We start from the raw sequence: 16,661 nt of genomic DNA, 5'->3' as shown, positions 1-16,661 counted from the left end.
TGTTCTTGAAATAATCATGTTAAGGACCATTGGAGTTCATATCACGAATGCTTGGGTTGTTCCCCTTCAGAGACATCGGAACAACACAAGTACCTCTCGCCGCAGTTGAGAACATCCTCATGATGACTCTCGAATTGGAAAAACTGTGAGTTGTTTTCCTCGGGTTTATTTTCATGTCATTTTGTAGATTTGATTTACTGGTTTTTTTTTTAAGATTTATTTATTTATTTGAAAGTCAGAGTTACACAGAGAGAAGAGAGGCAGAGAGAGAGAGGTCTTCCATCCACTGGTTCACTCCCCAATTGGCCGTAATGACCGGAGTTGTGTCAATCCAAAGCCAGGAGCCAGGAGCTTCTTCCGGGTTTCTCATGTGGGTTCAGGGCTCCAAGCACTTGGGCCATCTTCTACTGCTTTTCCAGGCCATAGTAGATAGCTGGATGGGAAGTGGAGCAGCCAGGACTTGAACTGCGCCCATATGGGATGCTAACACAGCAGGCGTTGGCTTTACCCACTATGCCACAATGCCAACACCCGTTTTACTGTTTTCTTAAATCAGCTATTGAGGTATAATTTTCCTATAATAAAATTCACTTTTAAATACACAGTTTGATGAGTTTTGACAAATGTGTAGTTATACAACCACCACCAAATTCCCAAAGTAGACCATTTCTATCACCAACAAAAGGTCCCTCCTGACCTTTGCAGTCAATGCTCTCCTCCCAACCACAGCGCCTGCCAACCACCCATCCTGCGTGTATCTCTCGGCTTTGCCTTTCCCACAGTGTCTTGTAAGAGAAGTCACGCAGTGTATGTAGCCTTCTGTGTCTGGCTTCCTTACTTAGCACAGTCCTTTTGGGATTATGCTGTTATCCATGCTGTTGCCTCCATCAGCAGTGCTGTTGCTGAGTAGTATTCCAGGTGTGTGTGTGTATCAGTTTGTTTATCCATTCATCAGTTTATGGATATCTGGATTTTTTTCCTCTTTTTTTGCAATTATGAATAAAGCTGCTAATAATATTCACAAGTAGGTCTTTGTGTAAACATGTTTTCCTCTCTTATTTTTTTTTTAAAGATTTTATCATTTAATTGAAAGGCAGAGTTACAGAGAGGCAGAGGCAGAGGCAGAGGGGGAGAGAGAGAGAGAGAGAGAGCGAGAGCGAGCACACTTCCATCTAATGGTTAACTCCCCAAATGGCTGCCACAGCTGGAGTTGAACCAATCTAAAGCCAGGAGCCAGGAGCTTCTTCCGGGACACCCATGTGGGTGCAGGGGCCCAAGCACTTGGGCCATCCTCCACTGCTTTCCCAGGCCATAGCAGAGATCTGGATCAGAAGTGGAGAAGCCGGGACTCAAACCGGCACCCATATGGGATGCCAGCACCACAGGCAGAAGCTTAGCTTACTATACCACAGCACCAGCCCCTCTCTCTGCCTTTTAAAGAAGTTAATAACTGAGTAGCGTTTAAAAAAAAATTTAGTTTTTCTTTTAGGGTATACAGTAGTATCTTCTAGCAAAAAACAAAAAACAAAACAAACAAACAAACAAACAAACAAAAAAACAGTTGTTTGAGAGTTAGAGACACAGAAAGAGAAAGACAGACACACAGAGATCCCATCTACTAGGCCACTCCCCAAATGTCCACAATGGCCAGGGCTAGGCTGGGACTGGAGCTGGGAGCTCAACACAGGTCCTCCAGGTAGGTGGCAGGAACCCAACTACTCAAGCCAAGGAAGGCAAGGGAACACATTGGCAGGAGGCTGGAATCAGGCTGGAGCCAAGGATTGAAATCAAACACTCGGATGTGAGACTCAGCCATCCTAACAACTGGTACGCTAACCACTAGGCCAGACCTCCTGCACACTCATTTCTTTAGTAACTGATGGCGTTATGCAAATAGCTTTATGAAGTGTCTGTTGAAATCTGTTCCCCTATACTAACTTGATATTAATTTTACCGAGTTTTAAGAGTGCTTTCTATACCCTGGGTACTAGTACTTTCTCTCAGATGTATGTTTAATAAATATATTCTTTCTGGTTGTGATGTGTCTTTTTATTCTACTAATAGTATGTTCTGAAGAGCAGAAGTTTTACAAAATTTTTAAGATTTATTTGTTTATTTGAGAGGCAGAGTTATAGACAGAGAGAGGGAGAAACAGAGAGAGGTCTTTCCTCCACTGGCTGAATCCCCAAGTGGCTGCAATAGCCAGAGATGGGTTGATCCGAAGTCAGGAGCCAGGAGTTTCTTATGGGTCTCCCACATGGATGCAAGGGCCCAAGCACTTGGCCATCTTCCATTGCTTTCCCAGGTCGTTAGCAGGGAGCTGGATCAGAAGTGGAGCATGCACCACAGCGCCTGCCCCAGAAGCTTTACATTTTTTAACTTTGATGAACACTTAGCAGTTTTTTCTTATATGGTTGTGCTTTTTCATGTCTTCCAAAAGAAATCTTTGTGTAAGAACCTATTGAATAATCCAGAGTCACAAAGATTTTCTCCTATGTCTTCTTCTAGAAATTGTTTTATTACATTCAAGTTTATGATCCATTTTGTGTTCATTTTCATGTAGAGTGTGAAGCATTTCATTTTTCTGCAGTTAAAAAATTATTTTTGGGGACTGGCACTGTGGTGTAGTAGGTTAAGCATTTGCGTGTAGCACTGGCATCCCATATGGACACCGGTTCGTGTCCTGGCTGCTCCACTGCCAATCTAGCTCCCTGCTGATGGCCTGGGAAAGCAGCTGAAGATGCTCCAAGCACTTGGGCCCCTGCACCCACATGGGAGACCTGGAAGAATTGTGGCCAGCTGGGGAGTGAACTAATGGATTGAAGACCTCCCTCTCTGTCTCTCCCTCTCTCTGTCTGTAACTCTGCCTTCCAAATAAACAAATGTTTTTAAAAATATTTTTGTAGGGCCCTACTGTGACAGTAGCTTAAATTATGCCATCCCCTCTCCAGTACCTACGCTAAGACTAGTTGAGGGGATTACACAAGATAAGAATGGGGAAAGGCCTCTCACATAGCAGCTTGCTCCAATCACTTCTATCTGATCACCTCTTGACCAACTTTCCCACATTGTCAGAGTCATTGGTTTCTGCTCTAGCCTCCTCTTCCTCAACCTTAGGCAGCACCTGCCAGAGTTAATCCCTCCCCTGTCGGCAAGATGCCTCCCTGTCCAGACAGCCAAAGCCCTCATCATCAGCAGGTTAGCCATGGCAGTGGTGTTCTACCTGCTTTTCTATTTTTCTTGGCTATTGGTGGATAGGGAAAGTGTTATCAATTTCTATAGCTATTCACCACCAAGGCCATAAACAATTTATAGCTGCTCTGTACTGCAATTCATTATTGGAAGTCTTCAGAGCTTCAGACATTTAGTTTAGACAAAGTAGGCCAGCTCACTTGCGTCCTGACTCATGTGTAATAGTCTTTAATGCACACTGACAAATAATTATTCTACAGTAAGGATAATATTTATCTCAGGTCATTTGTAATCTCAAAGATTTGCTGATATACTTCTAAATAATAATTTAAGTTTATAATCACTTGCATTATTTCTTGCTCATCCATTTTAGTGAACAGGAAGAAGTACAATATTCCCTATGCAAGATGCAATATTCTTGCTAGAAATTTTCCCTGGTGATTACATTTAGGTTGGCCTTACCAAAACAGAAGTACATTCCATAAAACAATAGGCTTGAATACTTCACAAATGTCATTGCCATGAAACATTTTTATAAGAAAGGAGGGTACTAAATTAAAGAAAACTAAAGAATTATAAAAACTAAATGCAATGCCTGACTTGATTAAAAAAAAGTCATAACATGGTCAGGATGATGAGGCCCCAGTATGCACTCTTTCTAACCATATTCTTTCACTCAACATGATTAAGACATTCTTGGTGTTTGTCTCAATAGTTCATTTTAAAATAGCATTTTTGAATAGCATTTTATTATATGAATATACTGTAATTTATCTGTTCACCTGTTGGTGGACACTTGGGTTGTTCCAATTCTTGGCTGTTACAAGTGAAGCTGCTCTAAGGGCAGGCATTTGGTGCATCTGTAAGCCACCACCCGGGACACCCATATTCCACATGACAGTGCGCAGGTTCAAGTCTCAGAGTCACTCCCAACTCCAGCTTCCTGCTAATGTACACCCTAGGAGGCAGCAGGTGATGGCCCATGTATTTGGGTCCTTGCCATCCATGTAGGAGACACAAACTGAGTTCTGGGATCCTGGTTTCAGCCTGGCCCAGCCCTGGGTATTGCAGGCATCTGGGAAGTGAACCAACTGATGGAAGATGTCTGTCTTTCCCCATATTTCTCTCTGTGTCTCTGCCTTTCAAATAATTTTTAAAAAATAATTTTTAAAAATATTTATTTGAAAGGCAGAGTTTACACACACACACACACACACAGAGTGTGTGTGAGAGAATCTTCCATCTGCTGGTTCACTTCCACCCACTGGCTACTATGGCCGGAGCTGGGCCAGTCTGAAGTCAGGAGCCAGAATCTTCTTCCGGGCTACCCATGTGGGTGAAGGGGCCCAAGCACTTAGACTACCTTCCACTGCTCTCCCAGGTGCATTAGCAGGGAGCTGGATCAGAAGTAGACCAGCTGGGACTCAAACTGGTGTCCATATGGGACCCTGGTGTCACAGGTAGTGACTTAACCTGCTATGCCACAATGCTAGTCCCTCAAATAATTTTTAAAAATAAATTATTTTTTAAAAATTTATTATTAAATAAAAGTTTTAAAGTGAAAAAATTATTAAATAAAAGTTTAAAAAAATTAATAAAAATAGGTTGACCATATCTTAAAAACTTAAACACAGACCTACACAGATCTACCATATGTTCCAGCCATTCCACTTCTGGGTATTTATTGAGCCATTACCTGACACCTCGCAAAGTGCTCGCTGGCAGGAAGCTGGAATCAAAAGTGGAGCCAGGATTTGAACCCAGGCAGCATCTTTATCACGGGGCCAAATGCCTGTCCTTGTCAAACCATTTTTGCATACCCCAACATTGATTGAGAGGTCCTTTTTCTGCATATTTTTTTCCAACAGTTACTAATGGTCAGTCTTTTTCTGTGCCTAAAGTAATTTCTAATAGTGGATACTTCCCACGTCAGCTGAGAAAGGGACTCCAGAGACTGGGGGCTTATTCAGACTCTTCTTAGAAGTGGAGCTGGCACTGTGGCGTAGTGGGTTAAGCCGCCGCCTGCCACATCAGCAGAGTCCCAGCTGTTCTACTCTGATCCAGCTCCCTGTTAATACACCTGGGAAAGCAGCGGAAGATGGCCCAAGTCCTTGGGGCCCTGCACCCACCTGGGAAACCTGGAAGAAGATCCTGCCTTTGGCCTGGCCCAGTCCCAGCCATTTCGGCTATTTGGGGAATGAACCAACAGATGGAAGACCCCTCTCCCTCTCCCTCTCCCTCTCCCTCTCCCTCTCCCTCTCCCTCTCCCTCTCCCTCTCCCTCTCCCTCTCCCTCCTTCTCCCCCTCTCTCCTTCTCTCCTTCCCTTCCTCCCTCCCTCCCTTCCGTCTTTGTAACTTTGCCCTTCAAATAAATAAAATAAATCTTAAAAAAAAAAAAAAGCCTGCTGTCATCCTGTGCACTCCCAACCCTAAGTGAGACTTTCCAGTTGAGAGGAGATACTTGTGAGTAAAACCACAGGCCAAAAGCACCCATTTCTAATCCCTGTCATCCTATTCTGAACATACCATACGACTGCCATGCTTACGTTTTTGTTGGGCACCTCTGCCTGCTTCCTAAATCTGCAATATTTAAGAGCAGCCCTTGGCCATCAGGTCCTACCCAGCTGTCCTGGCCATGTACCTCAGGAACTTTTCACAGCCTTGGTCTGCCTCCTCCATCAACTCAAATAACCCTTTCATGACTAACTTAATTCTCTGTGTTTCCATTTACAGGATCTTACCTCGCCACATGGCCTGCTGCCTCTGCCAATTTAAAAGTAACATTGAGGTTGTCTGCAAGACAGTCAAGCTGCATTGTGGCAGTGCATGTCTGACAAACACCACACACTGTCGTGAGTCTATCGCCTGAAGATACATTTTTAAAAATTTTTTATTCATTTGCTTTTAATTTCTTATTGTTAAATTGAGGATAAGTGTTTAAAGTAATAGTATGATTGCTTTATTTTTGTTCATTCCTCCAGAGTTAAACTCCCTCAATTCTGAACTGCTCTCTTGATGAGCATCAGGTTCCCCGTTACCTTCACAAAATCTGATGCTGCATAAAGGACCATGATAAAGACACACAAGGGGAAGAGAGTGACGCTGGTGGCCACACGATGTGCTGTGCTCTTAGCTTGGTGCTTTATCTAATGATAGTTCACTTGTGCACGGCAATGCAGTGTGTAAACTGATGTTACATGCATTAGACGCCACGTGCCACTGCCTCATAGGACAGCTGTAGATCAGTTTTGCTTTCTTTGTTTCTACAATCATATAGAAGAGTACGAGTGATGCTGTGTCATTTAGAGCCTGGTTTCTGGCTCCACAACCAGAAACGGCTGCCTGGCTCCTCTGACGGAGTGGAAGGCCCTTCCACCGTAGGCTGTGCAATTTTGAACCTGCTCTGAATCTTGAGCTTTTCTATCTACAGAACACCCAGGTGCTTTTAAGTGGTTTTCTGTATATCAGGGTCATTGCCACTAACTTTGTGATTTCCAAAATGTGACTGCTTCTCCAGACAGCTTAAATACAGCTCTCTATTGGGATCGGAGAATTAGCACATTACTAATTGTATATGTGTACAGACAGACTTGCTTACTTTCCAGAACAGTTTTTTGCCTATTATATTACTCCCTTCTCCTTAACAGGTAGGTAATGGCCAGTGCTACAGCGAAGTAGGTTAAGCCTCCGCCTATGGCACTGGCATCCCAGATGGTTCAAGTCCTGGTTGTTCTATTTCCAATCCAGTTCCCTGTTAATGGCCTGGGAAAGCAGTGGAAGATGACCCAAGTGCTTGGGCCCCTGCACCCATGTGGGAGACCTGGAGAAAGCTACGGGCTCCTGGCTTCGGATCAATCCAGCTCTGGCCGTTGAAACCATTTGGGGAGTGAGCCAGCAGATGGAAGATTCTCTCTCTCTCTCTCTCTCTCTCTCTCTCTGTCTGACTCTGCCTCTCAAATGTATAAATTAAAAAAAAAAATAAGTAGGCAAAACAAGCATTTTTAATCTGCTTTTACAGATGAGGAAAAAAATAAGGCCAGAGGTGCTAAATGTTGGAGCTTGGCACCCAGGTCTTTTGTCTAATTTTGGGCTCTCCACAGCCCACATTCCTTCGTTCCCATGATTCTTACCTCTTGCGAAGACCCTCACTGGAGGGTCTGGAAAAGAGAGCCAGCCGCACAGTGGCACGCCTGACCTTCCCGCACGCAGAAGCGTGGGATGACTCCCTGCGCAGAGTTGGGAATACTGGAAACGAAAGCAAAGCAGGCATCTGCAAAACCGTCTGCATTTTGAAACCTCAGACAACGTCTCCCACACACTGCATCCCCGAGACTCCCTGACCATTGCACAGACACACCACCCGCAACCTACAGGCCTCTTCACCTACACCCCAGACTCCTGCCCAGATTTACAGAAAGCGCCAGGGTGGATGTATGTGTCTCCCCTACACGGAGCCTTTCGTGGTTGGGGGGTAAGAAACACGGGCGCAGAGACCAAGTGAAGGAACTGGTACGTCAGGGGAAAAGGACACATCCGGGTGAGGAGGAGGGCCCCTGTGCTAGCATCTCGGCCCCAGCTCCGCTCACGTGACTGTCTCTCACTGTGGTCACCTGTTGACGGCAGCAAGAACACAAGGTCACTGGAAGCGGGTGAGAGGGAGCCTGGTGCTCCCTCGGTACCTGAGACAGGACAGCGGAGAACGTGACTGTGAGGTGGGCAGAGCCGCAGAGGGCCCAGGGCGTGGGGACTGTCTCCCAGCTTTGGGCTTTTACTGAGTACTGGGCAACCGGCCACTGGGGACCAATGGAATAATCCTAAACGCAGTCACTGCTTTTCACACTGCGGACTCTGCTGAGGGCTACTCTTTCAAAAGACTTCCCTTCTCCTGGTGTTGCCATTTCACAGGCTTAAGTTTGGGTTTATTTTTCTAAATGACACCCAAATATTGGGGACTCTCAACTGATGGGGATGTGAGACTGTGGACTGACATAAAGCTGTCCCAGCAGTCTTCAGTTGTCAGAGCACTCTCTTCTTCTTTTCTTAACAGTTGAAGAAGCATCCATAGGGAATCCCAAAGGGGAATTCATGAAGGCACTGCAGGCCCGGAAGAAGAACACCAGCACGGAGCTGGTTATTGAGCCAGAGGTGGAAACGTCGGAAAGAACACAGCTCGACGTTGCAGGCTCCGTGAATGAGCAGCTAGATTTTAATGACGAAAGTGACGTAATTAGTGCATTAAACTACATACTGCCTTATTTCTCAGAGGGCAATCTAGAAGATATAGAATCAACATTGTTACCATTCATTAAACTGCTTTTTGCTAGTACACAAGGAGATAAGTCTTTGGGTTCCTTGGAAACCAATCCAAGGATCCCCTCTATAAAACCTTATGAAAGCAAATTGAGAAAGCTTTATTTTCTAGATAATTTGTTAAATGCAGAAATTCAAGCAAAAATTAATGCGGTTAAAAGAAGAGAAAAAGCCGCCATGCTTATGCAGCCCATCCTGTTAGGTCCCAAATTTAAACGCCAAATCTTCTTAAAGAAATTGGAAACTGCCCAGTCACAGCAGAGCAGCTTGGCGACCACTCCCAGGGGAGGGCGAAGGCTGCAGAGAGTGAAAAAAGTCATCAAGCGGCTGACGGGCTTACGGAAAAGGCTCCGCCAGGAGAGGAGAAAGCAGAGCATCAGGAGACAGAGCACAGGGCCCCTCGTGGAGAGCTTCGCTGAAGGTGGGCTGGGGAGGGCAGGCCCTGGCGAGCTGGAGGAGCTTAACCATGTGGTGCAGAGGCCCAGACAGGAGATGGGAAACTCCCTCCACACTGAGCCCTCGCTCACAAAGGAACACGAGGCCATGGCCTCCCCTGTCCTGCAGGAACGCATCATGGGCAGGTCTTCTGCTGTCTCCCTTGCAGAACCTCTCCCTGAGTTCAACAACAAAGGAAAAGACTTAACCTACACCATGTTTGTTTTAGAAGACGCAAATGCTAGAGTGAAAAAGACAGAGGCAGCAAAACCAATCTATTCTGAACCAAATTACCGCTTTCCTAAAACCCGCTCTCATCTGGTCCTCAGAACCCCCAAGGCCGAATTGAGTCGGAAGTTCAGAAGGAAAAATCCCCTCCACGCACAAGTAAAGAGGCCTCCCTTCCTTGCGTTGCGGAGTCTCATTAACTCCCCTTCCCGAGAGGCTTCGTCCCCGGGAGACCTGACTTCTCAGCGAAGTCCCGCTCTGGAAGAGATTGTCTTGGAAAATGTAACTGAAGAAAACCATTCTATGGGAAGCGATTTGGAAGGAAACACTTTGGTAGAAAACATGGTTGAGCTGGAAGAAACGCTCCCTGCCAACACAACCCAGGAGAATCCTCTGGCTGCAGGTTCTGCTGGGACTGCACTCAGCTCAATGCCGACCACTAAGCACACCAATGAGACGCAACGGGAGTACCCCAACATGAGCACTGATGCCCCCTCCACTCCCGCAGACTTCACCTACCCCTCCCTGTCGTCCCCGGGGGATGAGTTTGAAATTCAGCTCAACCAGCAGCTCCGCTCCCTCATCCCCAACAACGACGTGAGAAAGCTCATTTCTCATGTTATCCGGACTCTGAAAATGGACTGCTCGGAGACCCATGTGCAACTGTCCTGTGCCAAGCTCATCTCCAGGACAGGCCTCCTGATGAAGCTTCTCAGTGAGCAGCAGGAGGTAAAGGTGGCCAAGGCAGAATGGGATATGGACCAATGGAAAACTGAGAACTACCTCAACGAGAGTACAGAAGCCCAGAGTGAACAGAAGGGGCCGGACTCAAGTGAGGTGAGGACAACCTGAGACGTGAGACCCAGACTTTCTGCCCATTTGGGAGCTGCCACTAAAGCGCCCACACAGGAAGACCAGGGGCTCCTGGTCCTTATCTTGTCTTGGGCATGTTAACTGTGGCCAAGACAACGATTTCCCACTTTGCTCCTTTAGAGAATGAAGTAGACCTAACAAGCAAGATGAACTGCAGAAGAACATGTGTAATAAGATTATGTAACACATTGGATTTGGTATGGTCTTTAAGATCCTACAAGACAATCATCTGGAAGAATGGGGTTTTGAATAGTTAAACATTCATACTTTCTCTTTATATTTTTAAACTGTTGTTTCTTTTTTTTTTCTTTCTTTCTTTCTTTTTTTTTTAGCTCACAAAAGAAGTCCCAGGATACGGTTATAACAACAAACTCATCCTGGCAATATCTGTGACTGTGGTAGTGATGATTTTGATCATAATTTTCTGCCTCATTGAGGTAAGGAGGAGTAATTCAGGTTTCCAGAATACAGCCTTTCCTTATAATAGACCCAGACTTCACAAACTGAACATCAAAGCCACTTGCCCACATACTACTGGTTGACATTCCTTCAGTCACTGAGATGTATTTGATTCTTTTATTGAAAAGCACACTCCAGAGATTTTTATAGAAGCTCTACTCCCAGGAAATCCTTGTGCAATTGGAAACAAAGTAACAAGCCAGTGGACATTCTGAGAAGTGAAGTTTAAGGGTAGAGTTAATGTGATGGCAAAATTTCTCCAAAACTATGTCAATGGTTAGATGTGCTTACTGCTCCCTTCCTTCCACCACTGATTTCTTTCCTTGTTGTAGAAATGATGAAAGATGTATAATCTCCACCCTCAAGGAAGTCCCTGTCCTCAGGATACCGCCAGAAAACCAAATACTATCTTGTACAGCCATTAGATTCACATAGCATTCACCTGCTCCAGTGTATAAGGCACTGTCAAAAGTAGTTCAAGTTACTGCACTTGAATGTGAATGCAGCTGAATCCTGCACCCTAAACTGACTACTGAAGTATGTTATATTTACCATATCCCATTCCTGGAGTTTGCCTCTGTTTCCCTTTTGTTCAATTACATAATGGTGTATTACTTTTCCCAACAGACAAGTGCTTGAATATTTAAAGAGTCACTTAATGATAGAACAATGCTGACTCTACCCTAACAATCCAACCAACCTCACCTTGTTTACCTTCCTACTGCCGTGGCAGCCCCTCGCCATGCCCCAGTCACCCCAAGCCATTCCTACTTTCACCTTGCCTTTGCCCTTTTACACTGCCTTCCTTGTCAGTCTGCTGGGTCTAGACATCCTGTGAGATTTGTCATATTTGCCATAGAGAGGCACTTTCCCTTCCCCTGAGAACTTAAAAAACGTGGCAGACAATGTTTTAAGAGAAATGCCAAGGTCAACACATAATGGAGCACAGCAAAGGTGCGTAAGCACCAAAGGCCTTCTAACAGCCTCCAGGGAGGCCAACTGGCACCCTACCATTTCTAAATCTTGTGATGGAAAAGAGGTTTCTAAGCTCGATGGCACAGTCAGAACCCTTGGAAAGATTTGCTGGCTTTTGTTGTGACACTGCTAGCAAACTCTGCACTTGTGTATGTCAAGTATGGGACAAAGAGTTCTCCACATCTTCTTGACTTAATTCTCACAACAGTCCCCCTTTTACAGATTAAGGCAACCAATTTAAGGCCCAAATGACAAAACCCAGATCTCCTGACTGCAAAGCCTGTGTTCCTTATTATCTCTATTCTCTTTCCACTCTTTTTTTTTTTTTTAAAGATTTATTTATTTTATTTGAAAGCCAGAGTTACACAGAGAGAGAAGAGGCAGAGAGAGAGGTCTTCTGTCCACTGGTTCACTCCCCAATTGGCCGCAACGGCCGGAGCTGCGCCGATCCGAAGCCAGGAGCCAGTAGCTTTCTCAAGGTCTCCCAAGTGGGTGCAGGGGCACAAGGACTTGGGCCATCTTATACTGCTTTCCCAGGCCATAGCAGAGAGCTGGATTGGAAGAGGAGCAGCTGGGACTAGAACCAATGCCCATATGGGATGCTGGTGCTTCAGGCCAGGGCGTTAACCTGCTGTGCCACAGAGCCAGCACCCCCTTTTTTTCTGTTTAAAGATTTTCCACTCTTTACAGACAAAAATATTGGGAAAGATCAGAAACTTTGGAATAAAACCATCAAAATGATGAATATGTTTATTATAAAAATTTTTCTAAACCAACAACAACAAAAAATACTAATAACCCAGTGGAAAGGGGGCATAGGGTGAGAAGGGTAGGAAGATCCTAGTTCACGTCCTACATGTGCCAGTCTCACCCCACTGGTGATGGGATCTGGTTCTTGTTAGGCCTTTGTCATCTCATGAAATAAAGAAAGTCTTATATTTTCTTCTAGGACTTTAGTAACATTGTGTTATTATTTATATTTTTAATCCTTCTAGAATTGTTTGTTTTTCAGTATGGTTGAAGTAGGGAATCTAACTTCCCTCTCCTTACATGAATATTTAATTGTTTTAAAACAGCTTTCATTGGCCGGCGCCGCGGCTCACTAGGCTAATCCTCCGCCTTGCGGCGCCGGCACACCGGGTTCTAGTCCCGGTCGGGGCGCCGGTTCTGTCCCAGCTGCCCCTCTTCCAGGCCAGCTCTCTGCTGTGGCCAGGGAGTGCAGTGGAGGATGGCTCAAGTGCTTGGGCCCTGCACCCCATGGGAGACCAGGATAGGCACCTGGCTCCTGCCATCGGATCAGCGTGGTGTGCCGGCCGCAGTGCGCCAGCCGCAGCGGCCATTGGAGGGTGAACCAACGGCAAAGGAAGACCTTTCTCTCTGTCTCTCTCACTGTCCACTCTGCCTGTCAAAAAAAAAAAAAAAAACAAAAAAAACACCAGCTTTCATTGAACAGTTCATTCATGCTTTGCCAACCTAAAATATCTTTATCTGGACTCCATGCTCTTTCTGCTGATTCTGTTGTCTTTTCCTGAATGGGTGCCTGTACGACACTACTTAGTTCCAGTTACTTTGTGACAGAGTTTTGAGTCCTATGTTGGTAGGACAAGCTCCTGCTCTCTAACCTTTTTCATACAGTTCACAGCTATTCTTGTATATCTTTTCCCCACAGAATGGCTGCTGGTCATTTATGTTACGATTTGAGGAAGATTGAACTGTGCAGATTAATTTGAAGAAAACTGACATACATTCTAGGAACATGATTCTCATGGTGCTCAAAAGAGCTTTAGTGTTTTCGTCACATAAATCTAACACACCTTTCGTGAAGGTTGCTCCAAGATCCTTCATACCTTTTTGTTGCCATCACAAATGGAATCCTTTCTTGTATTTCCCGTTAGTTATTGGAGGTGTGCAGGAAAGCCACTGCGGTGTGTGTGTGCGGATCTCTTGACTTGGCATCTAGCCACTTTTTATTATTATTATTATTATTATTATTATTGACAGGCGGAGTGGACAGTGGGAGATAGAGAGACAGAGAGAAAGGTCTTCCTTTTGCCGTTGGTTCACCCTCCAATGGCCGCCGAGGCTGGTGCACTGCGGCCGGCGCACCGCGCTGATCCAAAGCCAGGAGCCAGGTGCTTCTCCTGGTCTCCCATGGGGTGCAGGGCCCAAGGACTTGGGCCATCCTCCACTGCACTCCCTGGCCACAGCAGAGAGCTGGCCTGGAAGAGGGGCAACCGGGACAGAATCTGGCGCCCCAACCGGGACTAGAACCCAGTGTGCTGGCGCCAAAAGGCGGAGGATTAGCCTGTTGAGCCACGGCGCTGGCCACCACTTTTCTGAACACACATATCACTTCCCACAAAATTTTAGTTGGTTCTCTTGGGCTTTTAAATTGTCCATCATTTTACATGCAAATAATGACATTTTTTCTCTTCCTCTGTAATATTTATACCCCATTTACTTTTTCTTATTGCACTGTTCGGGGCCTCCTCATCAGTGGTGGATGGTAGCAGTCATAATAAGCATTCTACTCTTGTTCTTGACTTTAAAACAGCACCATTGTTTAGGTTTCCGCTCTGAACTTCCATCAAGTTAAAGCTGCTCCCTTCACTTCCTCCTTTAAGAAGTTTCACTAAGAATCATCTGTTTCATGTTATCTAAAGCAGCCAATAGGAGCCGGCGCTGTGGCGTCGTCGGTAAAGCCGCCACCTGCAATGCTGGCATCCTATATAGGCGCCAGTTCGAATCCTGGCTGCTCCACTTCCGATCCATCTCTCTGCTATGGCCTGGGAAAGCAGTGGAAGATGGCCCAAGTGCTTGGGCCCCTGCACCCACATGGGAGACCCAGAGGAAGGTCCTGGCTCCTGGCTTTGGATCTGCTCAGCCATTGAAGCCATTTGGGGAGTGAACCAGCAGATGGAAGACCTCTCTCTCTCTCTGTCTCTTCTCTCTCTGCCTCTATAGCTCTTTCAAATAAATAAATAATATTTTAAATAAAGCAGCCAATAAAATGTAGTAAGTCCTAGATGCATGCAAGACCCTAAGCTAGGTGCTGTGGAAGAGTCAAAGAACTGTTAACAGCACAGAACTCCTGTCCTCAAAATAGTTCTCATCTTAGTGGGTAGATGAGACTTAAAATAAAAGAAAGGAATGTAGAATATTTGGAGAGGGGTCACTGTGATGAAGAATAATGATTGTGTCTTCTTTCAAAACAGATTTATTCTCACAGGGCAAAAACAGGGGGAGATGTCGAACAATCTTCAAGGTAAGTACCAGTGTGGCAATTTTTTAAAATTAGAATTTCAGAGAACTCAGAACTCATGTATTTCAATCGCCTCATTCTACAGTGAGGAAACTGCCAGAGGCAGGAAGGATACTAACACTTGGCCTGACTCCACCAAAGCTGGCTCCCAGCCAAAGCTGAGTTAGACAGCACTAACATGGGCGCGTCTGCTGTTGCCAGTCCTTCCAGGATGAAGAGGCTAGGGAGAGGCTCTGGCCGTGCTGCCCCTGCTGCTGCTGGGCATCTGGCCAGTGTAGAGGTCACCTTGCAGGCTCTGGACGAGGGCTAGGGACAGCGACACGGTACTGGGGGGAGGGGCTAGTCTCCTGCAAGGCGGCTCGAAAGGAGAATGCCTGGGTCTCCTTAAAATGGCAGGGAAGCTTCCTTCTCACCGGCTGGCTTTCAGACCCCCCCCCCCCCCTTCCTCCTACCCAAACCTCTTAGAGCTTTAACTGGAGGCCTTTAGACAGTAGTTTTTCTCTCCCTTTTACAATAAGGAAACAGAAGGAGAAAGGGGCAATATCTTGCCCCATGGTCACACTGCTACTATCAGAAAGAGGACGGTTCCTTCGCAGCTGGGACTTCTCCCTGGAGGATACTGGGCTCGGGCTGCGAGCTACATTTTCTACCAGAAGTCAGTACACACGTACTATACAGACATAAGCAGTTGCTAAAACAACACACTCTGCTTTTTCTGTTCCATTCGTATTCATAGAGTATCTTGTGTCTCGGTGCTAGCCTTGTCCTTTAACTGGTTTCACAACTCACTCTCCCAGCAGTGACAGACACCAGCAGTGTGAACATCTCTGAGCTAGGGCACTTTGCTCTTGGACTCCGGCACTGCTTGATGATTCAATTGGCAGGGGATAAAGCAGCTATGAAAACAGAAGCACCTTCTCCCTCCCCCCCAGGGAATGATGCATGTGCGCCCCAGTCCAAGGGGCCTGGTGTCAAACACTCCTGGAGGGAGACAATGCTTCTGCCCAGTACCGCTGCGTCTGTTCACTGCACAGGGCGCTTGGCCAAGACAGTAGCTGGGGCTGACAACCCTGCCCTTGTCCCATGCAAAGCAATGGTGCAAGGTGTCTGCAGAGCCACGGGGGCCCTTTTGGACAGACATGGGGAGCTCTGGGAAGCCCAGCACGCGCGGAGTTGTTCTCGGGGTGCCAGGTCTGTGCTGATTTTGCTCGCTCTAACTATGGAGCGAGGTACACATTTTGTCCCGGTAACACCAGAGACGAACACTGGGAGAGACGTGAAAAAAAGCGGCACCGACCTCTAACTGTGTGTGTGTGTTTCCCCAGGGGCTTTTTCCAACATGCGCCCAGGAAGTGCACGGACGGCGAGGCGCAGGTCAGTTTGAGGATGGGGTGTGTGGCTGGAGGAGGCAGGGGAGAGGCGGGATTCACGGTTCCCCCTCCTTTTCCAGGCGGGCTTTTTCTGGCTAAGGCGGCCTCTCTGGCTGCGGGATATGTACAGACCTCTCAACGCCACGCGCAAGACAGACATGGCCCGGAAGCTCCACGACAAGGAGTCTTCCGACGAGGACGAGATCTTCAACAAGGATGCAGGGTAAAGGGCGGGGCGACCTCACCTCCTTACCCAACGAGGAGGCAGAGGCGGGAGGGAAAGCCCTGGCGCGCTCTTCTCCTCGCAGGAAGCCCCCCGCAGCCCCAGCCGAGAAGGAGGCCCCTACGGAGTCCGCCGCCGAAGGAGAGGAGAGCGAAGCGCCCGAGGAGCAGCCCACAGAGTGACCGCCGCCCCGGCCGCTTGCGAGTTATGTTTGCTAACACTGGCTTCTCAGCGTTGCTTATAAAATAGTTATTTTCTCATATTCGCGCATGTGATATTCATAAGCAATCCTGGCCAGGTGTTGAGAAATGAAGATGTGCATTTTATATAAACC

The 16,661-nt window shown here is 46.6% G+C and overlaps 1 protein-coding gene across 1 annotated transcript in view; it reads left to right on the top strand.

Annotated features, from left to right (window-relative positions):
* LRRC37A (leucine rich repeat containing 37A) overlaps nt 1–16,509 on the top strand; it is a 44,519-nt gene extending 28,010 nt beyond the window's left edge. Inside the window, exons 10-17 of the mRNA XM_062175051.1 lie at nt 71–145; nt 5,926–6,044; nt 8,240–10,002; nt 10,371–10,475; nt 14,688–14,737; nt 16,060–16,108; nt 16,185–16,327; nt 16,479–16,509. Of these exons, the coding sequence (XP_062031035.1) occupies nt 71–145; nt 5,926–6,044; nt 8,240–10,002; nt 10,371–10,475; nt 14,688–14,737; nt 16,060–16,108; nt 16,185–16,327; nt 16,479–16,509 (2,335 nt within the window). The remainder of the gene's footprint in view (nt 1–70; nt 146–5,925; nt 6,045–8,239; nt 10,003–10,370; nt 10,476–14,687; nt 14,738–16,059; nt 16,109–16,184; nt 16,328–16,478) is intronic.
* The last annotated feature ends 152 nt before the right edge of the window (nt 16,510–16,661 follow it).

Source organism: Lepus europaeus, chromosome 18 (genome assembly GCF_033115175.1).
Source record: "Lepus europaeus isolate LE1 chromosome 18, mLepTim1.pri, whole genome shotgun sequence".
In the NCBI taxonomy this organism is placed as follows: domain Eukaryota; kingdom Metazoa; phylum Chordata; class Mammalia; order Lagomorpha; family Leporidae; genus Lepus; species Lepus europaeus.
Note: the sequence above shows the minus strand (reverse complement) of the source record. Positions and strands in the feature narration are given on the sequence as shown.